Source organism: Ctenocephalides felis, unplaced genomic scaffold (genome assembly GCF_003426905.1).
Source record: "Ctenocephalides felis isolate EL2017-DRISC unplaced genomic scaffold, ASM342690v1 CF-g0.4_SCAFFOLD_01170, whole genome shotgun sequence".
In the NCBI taxonomy this organism is placed as follows: domain Eukaryota; kingdom Metazoa; phylum Arthropoda; class Insecta; order Siphonaptera; family Pulicidae; genus Ctenocephalides; species Ctenocephalides felis.
Genome location: NW_020537324.1, coordinates 4,034,904 through 4,050,510, shown reverse-complemented (window position 1 = coordinate 4,050,510; position 15,607 = coordinate 4,034,904). Strand labels below are relative to the sequence as shown.

Sequence of the window (15,607 nt, the reverse complement as noted above, 5' to 3'; positions counted from 1 at the left end):
TTCTTTATCTTTAGGCATAATAATAGGATTTGGAGCATCTGCACTTGGTGCACTTCCCTTTGTAATCGTGGAAGGCGCATGCACTAAAACTTGATCTATTAAACCCATTGCCTTCGCTTCATCCGGAGATAAAAATGTATCACGTTCCATTTTGCTATGCAAAAGCTCAGTATTTTGTCCAGTATGCTTTGCATATATTAATGTCAATTGTTTTCTTTAATTTTATTATCTCTTCAGCATGGATTTGAATATCTGTAGCTTGGCCCTTAATAAATTAATTAGATATTTTTAGGGCAAAATAAATATGTGGATTTATTTATAGCGTCTCTAAACTTACAGTAGCACCACCAGATGGCTGGTGTATCATGATTCGAGAATGCGGAAGAGCATGTCTCATACCTGGTGCACCAGCGGCTAACAGGAGAGAACCCATTGAACAGGCTTGTCCTACACACCTGAATAGAGGTGAAATATTTTGTATTTCATATTAAATTCTATTGTTTAGTATGCAGCCCTTGCATAATTACTAATTCATGGATTTATCGAGAAAGCTTTTATACGAAACATGTTTTTAGAAGTCTAGTTTTAAAAAAACAAAATATTGTTAGTAATAAAGCTTACCAAGTGGAATGGCGGCTTAACATATTGCATTGTATCATATATCCCTAAACCAGCAGTCACTGATCCTCCAGGTGAGTTAATATACATGTTGAATAGGTTTGTTACTGCTTTCTGACTGAAGACCAAACTTTATTTTCCCCTGTTTTCAAGACTTATAGAACATGCTAATTATTATAGACCTGAAGGAAAAGTAATTGCGCTACTCTAAAGAACTCATATCGTCATGAACTGGCCCCATTACACAAATTATTCTTTCTTTTAGAAGTCTAGAAAATATATCATAAGCTCGCTCTCCTCGGCCTGTTTGCTCTACCACAATGGGCACCATGTAAAATTTCAGTGCATAGTTTTTTTAAGTTGTTCTGGAATTAAAATAATAATTATTAATTACATGTAGTAAGAGATATTGCAATAGTAAGAGATATTTCCTTTACTTACGGTTTTGTTTAAAGAGCGTATTATTCTATTAAACATTTTTTGAATGGGTTTCACATAAACTCAAAATAAAATAAATAAATTGCACTAACACTTTTGACAAAGTATGAATGTAACAAATGGCAGGTTTGTCGATACTTTGGTTTTTAAATTGACCGCAGCCAAATCGAATATTGTTTTTATGTTGGTGTCACTGTCTTTTTGCGAATGCACGCTGACAACCTAACAATTTAGTGAGGTTATCAAAATATTGAATTTTATACGTCAAATTTAGTTCTACAACTATATACAAATTTAAAGAGATAAAAAAAATTATATAACATTTTATAGCAAAAATATTTCCTAGCAAATTAGCAAACTTGATTATAATCTAATTTTTTAATACAAAATTTACTTCTACACTTTGCACTGCTGCTTACTCTAGAATATAAAACACAAAATGAACATTATATACAGAACATTAATAAAATCATCCATTATCTTTATTAAATGGATATTGATTCTTTAGTTCCTTTAAAAACTATAGACTGTAAAACAGGGTGCTATTCGTGCAGTTCGATACAACAGTAACATCATTAAAATAATTCTCAATCAAAAACTCTCAAGTAAAATATGTTTTTTCTAGTTGATGGTACATATTGCATAACATGTGGAGCTGATAAAAAATTAAAACTTTGGAATGTTCATAAGTCATGTTACTTAAAACTTATGGAGGTCACGCTAATGAAGTTCTTGATGCTGCTGGATCATGTGATAGTTCACAGATCCTATCCGGCAGCTCTGATAAATCAGTTATTTTATGGGATGTTGCATCTGGCCTTCCAACACGAAGGCTAAGAGGACATGCAAGTAGTGTATCTGTGTGTAAAGTATGAACAATATATACCTTCATCCCACAAATTTAAATCATAATCTTAAATTGTTGCTCTTAAGGTTCAATGAAGAATTACATTAGCCATCAGGTTCTCATGATAATACCGTTATGGTTGGGATTTAAAGTCTCGACGTCAACAACCAGTTCAGGTTTGATTACTTGTTAGAGTTATAACAGAGAGTACTAAATTTTGCTGATAATTTCAATAATACAGGTTTTAAAAGAAGCCAAGGATTCAATATCCAGCTTGGTGGTTTCTGATCATGAGATAATTAGTGCATCCTTAGATGGTAAGAATTAGAAAATATGATCTCAGAGCCGGTGAATTAATAACAGATTGCATAGGAAGTACGTGGGTTTTGTTTTTGCAATGGTGTTATTTATACTCAAGCCTTTTCTTTTCAGAATCTATAACACATATTGAAATCACAAGAGACGATCAATGCTCCTTGCTGCATGTGCTGATAGCACTTTAAGACTTATGGATAAAGTAGTGGGGAATTACTATCAGAGTAACTTATAAATAAATTATGAAAAAAGACGATTAAAAATTATCACATATATTTTTTATCTACATAGGTATGGTGGTCACAACACACAGGATTTTGCTGTAGAGTGTGCAATTATGTATTCAGATAACTTATAATTAGTGGTACAACAGAGGGGTCCATCATAATATGGGATCTCTTGAGCAGTAAGGAGATTAAGAAACTCCATCGAGAAGAAAGTTCAATTAAATCTGTCATTCCTACTTTGGTTTCACATCCTAAAAAGAATGAAATCCTAAGTGCTTGTAGAGGTGAAGTACCCTTTGGGAATTCTCGACACAACAATTGTAGAAGTAGGTTAAATACAAATAGTTAATTTGTAAATTTGTATTTTGCTAATCTTATATTATTTTGTCGTATGTATTAACAATTGGCAGGTTGAGGAATCACAGGCATTAATATAAATCTTCATCATTAAGAGCATCATGAGCTATATCAAAAAGGTAATAATATTTGCCGGAGCGTTTTGCAATATCAAATGCAGTCTCATTTGATGAATTCAAGATATTTGGCTTGATTCCTTCAGTTAGAAGTAATATTGTTAGCACTTCTCTACAATCTGAGGAACTAGAGGCAACATGGAGTGGTGTCTGACCTAAAAATAAAATTTCATCAACTTAACAAGTTTGTTTCTTATTTACAATTTATATAATATAAACAATATTTTACCTCCATTGCTTTGTGCATTTACATTGGCACCATATTGCAATAATAAACCAGCAACTGAAGCATTATTCCATTTACAAGCAGAGTGTAAAGGGGTCCATTTCATTTCTGTTTCTGCATTAGGATCAGCTCCAGCTGTTGTAGTATGCATGAGCCACATCAAAATTATGACTGTACGCTGCTCTATAGTAGAATATTATTAGTTCTAAATTTTTGTATCGTAGATGGTCAACAAAAACAAGAGAAAATTTGCATAAAATTCAAAATAAAAAATATAAGAATATACTAATGAAATAATCTTGCCTATGAAGTGGTGTATAATTATCCTTATCACGAGTATTGATTAAATGAGGATGCTTCTTTAAAAGATCTTCAACTACTTCAAGTTCACCACTCTCAGCTGCCCATAGTATTTCTTTTTCTGGTGTTTCTGATAACAAAAATACATAATATTAAGTAAATACTTTTGGGAAACTTTCATGAAATCTATTAGCCCTAAAGTACCATGTGGATTTCTTTCAACTTCTATATTTTCATCCTGATCATCCCAACCACTTATCAGCATATCGTTCCTTGCTTTAGGCCTAAATTTTTCTATTTCTTCCAATGTTGGAGTTTCACGAAAGATAGTTCCATCATCTTCATCATCTGTGCTTGTATTCGACATTGCTTATAGACTGAAACAAAAATTATTTCAAAATATTGATAATGATATAATAGCTTAAAATAATATTCCTTAGTGTTCTATCTTTATATTATCAGTTTTTCCATCCATCATTATATAATTTGCACTTGATAAGTTTAATTTCATTGTCAGCAAATAACCTAAAATTAAGGTAATTTTCAGTAATAAACATTTACAATGTATTATACTAATTTACACAAGTAAATTATTATTTCACAACATCAGATTCAAATCGTGATATTACGTAAAGAAATAATTAACTTAATTAATATCATAATCAAAATTTTAATATAACAGTTGTTTTTATAGTATTCTTCACGAAATCGTACGATAATTGTTATTTTGATTACAATAATTCACTTGGGCAATTTATGCATTAGATATGCGATCACGTCACAGATTTAATAAGAAATGGAAAACGTATTTTTTTTATTTGATGTGCATTAATAAAAATCCAAAGTTTGATATATGTCGTTCCTAACACAGAATTACCCAAACCGATAAAAAACAGATCATAGTTTTAGTCTATCACCCATTAATTAAATGCTCCAAAGAAATAAATGAACCTTTTTTACATTGAATGACGTACTACATTGTTCATATAATGTTCGCGAATTAAATCCACGAAATAAAAAACGTGTAAACAAAATGTACAATTGTTTTGAAGATGACCACGTGCTTTTATAGAAAAGATTGATGATCATCAGAGCACCTATAGTAAAATTTTCCATTAAAAAAAAAAGTCAATTATTTGAAGAGTACAAAGTATTTGAACCTACGTCATTATATAATTTTTTTTAGCACTAATAAATCGCTCACAAACAAAGATATTGGTATTACATTACGTATTAAGATTTATTGCTTGGAAATTACACTATTGCCATTTTTTTTAGTCAGTTCATTTACCCTGATAAAGGACTCTCATTTTTATTTTTATTCGCACTTATAACTTTATTGAGTACATAATTTATGGTAAATTATTAGCAAAAGTTCAAAAATTAACACTAATTTGTGATTTGTAGTAGAAGAATAATAGTTATAACATTTTTATGTTCAGTATTGAGCACTCAATATGCAGATTCTACATTTTTTACAGTACGTTTGTGTAAACAGTAAATAGCATACGTTTTGATATTTGTTCCTGTTTTTTAAAAATAATCTCCAATACTAATAATCAAGTGAAGTGCGAATTTGGCAAAAAACTTTATAATTTGCATATTGAGAAAAAAGTAGAGTTTCTTTTTGTTATCTTAGCAGATGTCTAGATTTATCATTATAAACAAAATCATTTGGTTTTGATAAATTATTATTTTCCTGTGGTAGCAAATTTTTAAAAAGATAAAAATGTTATTTTAGCAGACTTCATTGTAACTAGAATCTAGCTTTTTGAATAAATCATTATAGTGTGATTTATTTTCTAGATAAATAAGGTTTTAAAAGTGCTTTTATATGGACTCATTCTCGATACTACACGAGAAAAGATTAATGGCCAATTAAAAAAATTGTTATAACAGACTTAAATAATTAATGTATAACGTAAAAAATAAAATCATTATTATTAAGTCATGCGAAAATATACTTCTGTTTATAAAATATAATAATCTGATTTCATTTCATTTGAACTAAGATTTCTGATCAATTTTTTGTTTGGTTTTAAGTTGTTATCTATTAGTCATACGACTGCAATGCAAAAGTTAATATAAAATTAATCACATTTAAATTTCAAATTAATTTTGCTGACGTTTGCTTTAATAAATTTCATTATATTAATAACAACAATTTCAAATGACTCATAAGTGATATTTTAGTTAGCTACATTAGAGCATTTAAATAAATGAAAATTTTAATTAAATTTGGTTTCATTTAAATGAAATATTCATATTCATTTAAATGAAAATTGATTAAACAATTTTAAAAAATATTTATGCTTTGGTTTCTGTTTAATTTTTTGTTTGCTTGACTATATTAAGACTATATTAAGATTAATTAAAAAAATAAACTAATTTAAAACTTGATATATTGAATTTTCACTAATCATTGCTTTTATTGAAAAATATGATATACTGAATACTGTGCCTGGTTACTTGTATCTTTATGTATAAAACGCAATTACTATCAAGGAAAAAAGACAGTGGTGGATGGATCACCAAAGAATCGCCAAGAAATGATTTGGTCTCACAAGATTTTGATAACGAAAAATGTGATTTCTATCCTTTTGGGAAACTGTGGTTCATACTGCGATCAATTACATAAACTCTTACTAGTACAGTTTGAAATTAAATTAATACGCACACAATAAATCCATATCCAAGATGAGGCGGTGACCTTGCCTCGTCGAGATTTTCAAGGGTAACCTGCCCATGGTGCTGATTGTGAGTCTATAAAGCCAGTCGAACCGATAAGGATCGAGTCAGTGCAAAAGCGACCAGGAAGCAGATCGTATTGCTAATTGAGATTACGATTTGCCGTGAAACTATTTATAATAATTATTTATTTACAATGGGACAAATGACGGCGATGGTTGTGCTTTTGGCGGCGACCGCCCTCTGCCGAGCGAAAGCTCTCGTCGACCCCGAAGCACCCTTACGTGAGTAGAGATAATAGACACAGATTTGTAAATATTTTTTTATTAAAAAAATATTTTCAAAACCAACCAAAATAGTTTTACGTTGAACAAAAATTTAATATCATTTAATCACCAACCCCAAAGCACATCTACGAGAATAATATAGACATGTTCTCGTAATTATAGTTTTTAAGCTCTAATCTTATAAATTTATTTGATGTATAAGCTAGTGCATATTGCCCATTTTTTAATGCCTAACTATTTTCTAACCAATCATAAATACAATATAAATTATTTTTTAAGGCAGCCTATAGAGTTTTATTAATTTGAACTTTATAATTTCATATTTGGCACATAGCGTTTTATAATTTATATAAGAAATAGTGCATTCATCAAGCATTGCAAATAATAACTACATTATATATTTTTGATTCATTATAAACAGTTTGTTAAAAATAAATAAATACATAAATAAAATTAACAATTGATCTTAACAAAAATTTTGTTTTTTAATAATGAGGAAATTACCTAAAATTTAACACTTTAACTATTTATAATATTAGACTGTGTTATCAATTTGTTAATTCAATTTATATTAATAATTTAGTTAATTAAAATTTGAGTCTTTCAATTTCTACGAGTTTTAATTGAACGAATTTTTTTCCTACATCCATTCCTAATATTCTATGAATTATTTCATGGCTAATTTTTAGTTTTGCACTATTTGTTTATAAAAATATTATGATTTATACATAAACTTGGGTCCATTATTTATTGCAGAAACTAACAACGAATACACAATTTTTAATCAATAAACAAATAAAGATTTTTTAAGAAAAACATGTAATTATATAATTTTAAATATTGTATTATGGTTGCATAATTTATATATAAAATAGAGCCAGAAATCAACTACAAATACAAATTTTGTTAATAAATCATAAATCAGAAATCATTGGCTTTTTATTATATTTTATAACTAACTTAAAATAGATCTTAATTGTCTTTAATATTGGAGAAACTATTATCTAAAAATAAGTTATTTATCAAATTGTATTGTGAGTCTGAACCATAATCGAATTAAATGTTATAAAAATTGATCCAATCGTTTAGTAATTTAAGAAGTAATATATTATTGAAATCAAAAAGGTAATAAATTGATTAAATACTACTTTTGAAGGTATTTTGCTAAAAAAATTCTATAATTTAACAACTCCTGAAGAATTTATATTACCTCGGTATTACCTTTTAAAGCATTTTAATCATCTACATTATTTACATATACAAACACATTTAATCTTCATATATATTACTCTTATTATTTCCTAGATTTGCATTTTCAAAAAGTTATTTGATAATTCAGGTGTAAAGATTTAGATTTTTCCTAAATATTTTGTTATCTACTCTAAAAGTTGTAATAAATACGGTATGTGACGTCGTAACTAATTATTACTAATACAATTATTATTACTAACTTTTTTATTTATTGAAAAATAAAATTCTACGTCAAAGAATAAAAAAAGGTTTCGCAATTGTAAGCAACTAGTTCATCAATCGTAAGTCTAATTTAATTTTTTTATCCTGTTTTTGTTCTGAAACATTCCATTGATCAATAAATAAATAATCGATAGCAAAAACGATCATTAAACATTACGCATGAATTGTTATATATTATAAATTATAAATTATACAAGTACTTATGTACGTATGCAATAACAATTTATAAACAATATTCCTACTTGGCAGGTATTTTTAGATGAATATATTCATGGCGGGAATTTTACTTATAAACAACAGTTAGATAATGGAAGTTTTTAACAATAATTATTTACTTGAACAATTTATGATTACTTTGAATTTAATTTATATAAAAAATAATTTTATAAGATATAAATAATTCAAATAAAAAAATAAACAAAATAGCTATAATATTTCGAAAACATGGGCAAAAATAAAGTAATTTCGATGCTAGGCTAGGAATAAAACTTCTATTTTGGAATGAGATTTTACAAAAATTTATCTTATATATTTGAGCTTATCTATCTGATTGACATATATATATATATATATATATATATATATATATATATATATTTGAAATAATAAATTTAAAATAAAATCAAATAATGCTTTAAAAAATCATAAAATTATCTTGCTGGTTGTCTGACAAATATACATTTTGATAAAAATTTAAATTTAATAGTTTTAAATATTTATAGTGCAATGTTTAAAACTGTAGCCTTCACAAAAATTATCGTATGGATTTTTAGATAATTAAGATAGTATGCTCAAAACATTCCTACAAAACAATAATTTTATGACATGCATGATAATAGTTTATGCAAAACTGTCTTTGCGATAAAAATTCTACGACGATAATGGTGTTTTTTTAATAAAAACATACACAAGTAGATAATATACATTTTTGAAAATATTTTTTTTTTTTTTTATATTTAAATTCCCGTAGGATAAGTTATTGTAATCGTCCAAAAATCGAAATTGAAAATTTTTGTATTTCTCGACATTTTGAAGGTTTCTGAACATTTTGGCATACCTCAGAAAAAATGGTGTGTGTATGTATGTATGGATACAATTTTCCAGTCACGTTTTCGGGCGCACGGATCAACCGATTTGAATGGTTCAAAAGTCGGTTCAAATTTGGATTTTTATCTATAGGAAGATGTGCTGATTAGTTTTTGGCAAAGGCAGGTCCAGCAATTACGGAGATAAAGAGCTAAATGTGCAAAAAATGGTAGTTTTTGAGGGAACGAAGCGTCCGATTTAAATGATTCAAAGAACTTTCAGTTGTTTAAACAAAATAATTGACTTTGAAAAAAAAAATTATATCATTTTTTTTTTAGTTTTTTTTTTTTGTATATTGAAAATAATTCAGATTTCATTTTTAATTCTGACTAAAGTTCTAATATACTTTGTACAAATAACTTTAACTTTGCAATTCAGTTTATATAATTCTTATAAATATTAAACAATGTTACAATATTAATAATAATCTATTTCAATACTTTCAGTATTCCTCGAAGGCTAAAGTTTTAAACATTGCACTATAAATATTTAAAATTATTAAATTCAAAAGTTTATCAAATTGTATAGGTATATTTGTCAGACAACCAGCAGGATAATTTTGTGATTTGTTTAAGTATTATTTGATTTTATTTTAAATTTATTATTTCAAAAATTTGATTCTCTATAAAAGATAATCTCAAATATATATATATCAATCAGATAGATAAGCTCAAATATATAAGATAAATATTTGTAAAATCTCATTCCAGATTAGAAGTTTTATTCCTAGCCTAGCATCGAAATTACTTTATTTTTGCCCATGTTTTCAAAATATTATAACCATTTTGTTTACTTTTTTATTTAAATTATTTATATTTTATAAAATTATTTTTTATATAAATTAAATTCAAACTAATCATAAAATTGTTCAGTTCCTCGAACATTTCGTTACGGTACGGGAAGTTGCCTTAAGGCACGATGCCATACACCCAACTAGTTTAATTAATCATTAAAAAGTGGGTTTTTAGGAGAAAAAAATAATTACTGATTCAATTGAAATTGATTTTTGATAATATAGTAATTACAAGTTCATTTTATAATTTACAAATATTTACGTTTCAAATTGAATTTGTTAATATCTATATAGTCAAAATAGTGTAATAAAAATATATGACACCGAGGCAATTTCTTTTATCTTCATTATTAATATATAATTTATTAATTATTTTATAAATTGTTGATCCCGTTTTTTTTTCTAAACTTTCACTTTTAAATTGATCCTAAAGTCAATAAGTTCATAAAACCTTCTGAGACACAATCATATAAAGCCTTGTCTATTATATTATCAATCCATGACACAAATGGAAATCGTTATAAGTTCAAAAACAGAATAGAACGTCAGCAATAAAATTTATTTATTCGCTATTTATATTCCAGCAATAACTTGATGCATGTACAATTCTTCTTAGTCACTTTAATGTTATAAATAGTACTATTAATTATAAACGTGTTATATAAAAACGCGACCGGAATTTTATCCTTGACATTGCCTTGATCATTATTTCCTGGCGATGAAAGAAACATTTTGACGATGATAAATAAAAATAATGTATGTAATAAAAAAAACATGTAAGTTCTAGTGCAATATAAAAATTTGCTGCTGTAAAACATGTAGGTTCATGTAATTTTTTTTGTTGCAATGCAAAAGAAAATAACAATTCTAAGTCGTGTTAGTGAAGAAAGAACTCCAAATGTAAAATTAAACATGTAACAATAATATTAATTCCATCCATTTTTTTATATTTAATTGTTCATTACAATGTGAGTCTTTCAATACATTCATACTAAATTTGGGTAAATAAAATTCGCCTCTTTTTTCATTCCATTAAAGATTAGTCTTAACGACTATTTATTTATAATAATATTATGATATGCAAATATAGTCTATGTTGATATTTGCTGTCTGGATTTTGTGACTAACTAAATCAAGATTTGTTTCACTGAAATAGAGAGTCTTGTATTTACTTATACATGGAATACATTATGGAAATTTATTGTAAACACAAACTATATATTTGTAAATTATTTATATAATATTTTTATTTGTCTTTTCTATTTTTTAAATATCTTTAATATAATTGCATAAATTTTGGCACTGCAATGTTTATAGATAAGATTAATATCATAAATATATACTAAAGTTTTATATTTACCCAATATTTCTTACTTTAAAAAAAATATTTTTAAAATTACCCAGCAAATATATTAATAATTTAATTATCTTTTATAGCGGATTTCTTCAAGATTTGCAAAAGAAACGACCCCAATTTGAACGAATGCATAAAGGAATCAATGAAAAGTATCTTGCCAGCTATCAAAGACGGTTACAAACCCCTGGAGATACCCCCAATAGACCCTCTGTCGACCCCCAAATTCCACGTCAACCACAACATCGGCAACATCAAGGGCAATGTACAGGGAAAAGACAACAAAGTCTTCGGGAGCAGCAATTGCGAAATCAAAGAAGTCAGGTAATAAGAGGAAGGTGGAAAATGAAAAATTTGGTAAAAAGGATAGAGGTTTCTTGCTTAGGTATCAAAATCTTCTCTAGACTAATTAGAAACATATTTATAATTTTTTTTGTTGATATATGCAATATCAATATAGAACTGCAATGTTAAAAATATAAATTGAAAATGGTGTAACTTTTCATGCAATTACAAAATTCATTTCTCTTGTTGATATACTATCTTTTACTAAAAATCTAACCTCCAAAAAAATTTCATAGAATATCTTATTGAAATTATTATTTTATTTTCTAGAGCAACTGTGACCGATGACAGTTTAGAAATGGAAATTGACCTGATGTTCGACAATTTGATTTTCGAAGGAAATTATAAATTTGATGGAGGCGTCAACCTGTTCCAAATACACACGAAAGGATTCTTCAACATCAGCATGGGTAAAAGAAAAATAAATTCTTTATAACATTGATACTATTTTTTTGCCATGGTGGCAAAACATATAAAATCATCATCTTGTGGATCAAATACCAAATTCCCATAAATTTTTCTTACCATCTCTATTAAGTTTATTATCCAATTTGCTTCCCATGATACATCTAATTATATACAATTACTATTAAACTCGCCACGTTATAACAATATCATTATAATAAATTAAATTATTTATGTTGCTTTTATTACGTGATTAGTCTTAAAGGTCGATTATAGTGACACGAGACTTGTCAGTCATTTATAAATCTATTTTTATAATAATGTTTTCAATTTTGACTGGAAAACAATTCTGACAAGATCTTGACAGTAATGTGATAATAAGAAAAGTACTGTAAATAGTTTAAGTTTATTTCCAGACCTAGTTGTTCTTTATACAAATATTTTCAATTTATTTTATTTTTTTAGAGGGTGTAAGTACAACTTGGGCCGTGAAAGGTGAACTTGAAGAACGTGATGGTGAAAAGTATATGGTTATTAAGGAAGCTGATATGTCGCCAGTTCCTTCAAATGTTAATATTTATGCCACAAATATTTTCCCTGATAAAGCTGTCAGTAAGTATAATTAGAGAACTTGCTTATTTTTGATAATACTTTCAAAATTTTCACTTATTTCTAAAAGAAAGTCAATAGTGTGAAAATGGTGAATCTACATACTGAAGTCGAAGAAATTGTAGTTAATAATTTATTTATTATAATTTTAGAATTTTTCTATTAATTTGAAGTTCATGTAAGAGATTTATTTTAATTTGTTTTGATTTGTTCAATTTTTCGGGATACATGTAATAGGAATATCGAACTTCCTGATAAGTCAACCATCAGTACTATAGTAAAAGAACATAAAATTTCTCAAGAATTAAAATCAAGATAAAATTGAAAAACCTGCATACTAAAGTAAAATGATTATTATCTTATATTAATTAAAAGATACCAATATTATTTTTAGTATTCAAAAACTAAAATGATAGCAACCCAAGGTTTAATCCTAGAACTAGCATCGTCCCTAAATATAGTTCCTAGTTCTGATTGCAGTTCAACAAAAAACGCTAAAAATTGTACATCGCTGTACATATGAATTACAGCAAATTAGATAAATGTTATGATTGTATAATAATATATATTCGAAAGTGAAAATGCAAACCGATTGTTAGTTCTGACAGAAATGCCGGTAGCTAATGCGGAACCCAAATTTACCAAGCAAAACATCATGACGTTCTTTCATTGTTTTTATTGTTTTTAACTTGAATAAAAAAAATGTTTAAGAGAAACTTTAAATCACTAAATAATTAATATGATGTAATTGAATTAGTTTATTGTTTCAACTTTAAAGTAATGCAATATAAGCAAAAACTAGACAGAACAAGCAAAAGTTAAAATTGATTTGCTTCAAGCATGCTTATACTTGTGAATCTTGTAATTGATTTTTCTCTCGGATTATAAAACTTAATAATAAGAATCAAATAAATTAGTTATTAAATTATAATTAAAAATAAAACCACTGATTTTTAATAATCGTAAACGCTTTAAAATCATTAGATGCAGAAGCAAAACATTTTTATGTATGCAGTAGAATGATTTAAAATAGTTATTATTAATAAAATTACATCATTTCCAAATATTCGAGAAATTTATGATAAAAAAAATTATTACACGTTCTAAATTCAACTATTAGGTTTAATTGTTTTACTACAATTTAATTTTTTTTCAGATGATGCTTTCCTAGTAACCATGAATCAAAACTGGCGCTCCCTATATAAAGAGGCGCTTCCAATATTGAGCACCCTCTGGGGACCCCCAATCAAAACAGGAATGAACTATGTTTTTGAAAAAATACCATTCCGACGTCTGTTCCCAGAATCCTAAATAAAAACTGATAGTGCAAACTGAATGCTTAGAAACAAATATGTGATTGTAATGATAGTTATTAGAACATGATATAATATGTTAGAATAGTGGTTAATATATTATGAATATATAAATTTTTACAGATATTAATATAAGTATATGTTGATGTTAACAATTTAATATAAATTTTGTATTTATATTTATTTTGTTATATACCTGTAAAAATCATTGAGGTTGGTTATAGAGAAATGTTTTATATATTGTTTTACATAAAGACGATTAATTTTTTGTTCAATCAACTTCAACATATTATAAACGACAAAACTACTTAAAATTTACCTCAATGGTAGGCATATATTATATTCATAACATGTAATAAGTATTCATAGTATTTAAGATCCAAAGAAAAAACCTTTATCAATTTTTATCTCGATAAAATTATTATATAAATATATAAAAACTATTATATTTAATCACGAAACTCTATACTTATTATTTTATCTTAATTTACTTTATAACTTATTCAATTTTAAAATTTATGTTCAAGTATTAAATTGAAATAAATACTTTGGTTTTATAAATGTCTTCAAAATTTACAAATTTAATTTTATGAATTTATTATTGTAATATATAATATTAGCTATATTTAAAATTTATGTATAATATGATTAATTAAAAACTTAGAAAATGGAAATGTATTTTCTATTTTATTTAGTTTATGATAAATATGTGATAAAAGGTAAAAATTAAAAAATATCTATTTTGCAATAATTACGGATAAAAAAATTAATTGAAAGCATTTTAATAAATAGTAAATTATTTTTCATTGCTTTTAACTTATGGTTCTCCGCATTTTTTGTAAGCCCTTTATGGGTTTCCCAGGAATCTAAATCATTCCGCACCGCAACCTGGAATAATCCACTGGCGCAGGTCAAATGCACAGCTTAGGGACTTTACCCCAACTAGTTTCTTTAGTCTTTACACAAAGTAGCGACTAATAAATTAGTTATGTACTCAAATATTTTATGATAAAAATTAATTGATTTTTTGATATTTATTTATGTTCCGCTCTAGAGACTTTTATCATAAATTGAATATTTATGATTTCAACATCAACCTACGTCTTTGATAGAAGTGACAATAAAAACGTTGAATTTAAACTTTGCATAAATAGAGTGTGTAATTATAATTAATGCCAATTAGTAGCTTATAACTACTGAATAACTCCAATAATAATTTGCTTCGTAAACTACTGATTGATTATTTTTAAAAAAATATAGTTATTTTTATTTATATATACACTCATATATAAAAATGTGTGTGTGCATGTGTGTGACATCCTCTTTAATTTAATTAGTTCCTTATACACCACATTTAATTTTATGAACAACTATGCATAAAATTTGAATAATCTTCATATCAAAAAAAATAATTCTGATATTTTATTAAATTTTTAGCAAACAAGTTTAATTATACACTGATGCGTACCATTGAAATTAAAACGTTAGTCTAGTATTAATTAATTTGTGCAAAGGTAAACAATTGCTTAAAGGATCGGGCCACAATATAATAGAAAGAGATATGTATATAAAATTATACATTTTTAGCATCAATAGATGTAAAAATAAAGCTTGTACTTCGTCTCTATTGTGTAGAAATAGTTTAATGGTAAATGCAAAAATAATTTGATATGAATAGTTGAGTATTTATAATAATAAATAGTACAGAAAATATTATAACAAACAAGAGTCTACATTTGTCCATAACCCTGGTTTTGGCCGCCAGGGCCGTCTCCCGAGAGTGATATATCGAATCAGAACAGGTTGTGGT

General features: G+C 26.6%; 3 protein-coding genes and 1 pseudogene across 3 annotated transcripts in view; 2 read left to right on the top strand and 2 right to left on the bottom strand.

Annotated features, from left to right (window-relative positions):
- Positions 1–817, bottom strand: part of LOC113366030 (ATP-dependent Clp protease proteolytic subunit, mitochondrial-like) — a 2,726-nt gene extending 1,909 nt beyond the window's left edge. Inside the window, exon 1 of the mRNA XM_026607580.1 lies at positions 801–817. The gene's annotated coding sequence lies outside the window, so the exon portion shown is untranslated. The remainder of the gene's footprint in view (positions 1–800) is intronic.
- A 728-nt stretch (positions 818–1,545) lies between these two features.
- On the top strand, positions 1,546–2,794 carry LOC113366029 (annotated as a pseudogene).
- Positions 2,795–2,855: 61 nt separating this feature from the next.
- LOC113366027 (ankyrin repeat domain-containing protein 49-like) lies at positions 2,856–3,811 on the bottom strand. Its single transcript, XM_026607578.1, has 4 exons — positions 3,649–3,811; positions 3,431–3,574; positions 3,148–3,327; positions 2,856–3,073 (listed from the first exon to the last, which is right to left on the bottom strand). The coding sequence occupies exons 1-4, from the start codon at positions 3,809–3,811 to the stop codon at positions 2,874–2,876; spliced, it is 687 nt and encodes a 228-aa protein (XP_026463363.1). The 3' UTR covers positions 2,856–2,873.
- Positions 3,812–6,257: 2,446 nt separating this feature from the next.
- LOC113366026 (protein takeout-like) lies at positions 6,258–13,795 on the top strand. Its single transcript, XM_026607577.1, has 5 exons — positions 6,258–6,416; positions 11,209–11,449; positions 11,741–11,880; positions 12,341–12,487; positions 13,641–13,795. The coding sequence occupies exons 1-5, from the start codon at positions 6,329–6,331 to the stop codon at positions 13,793–13,795; spliced, it is 771 nt and encodes a 256-aa protein (XP_026463362.1). The 5' UTR covers positions 6,258–6,328.
- Positions 13,796–15,607: the final 1,812 nt, after the last annotated feature.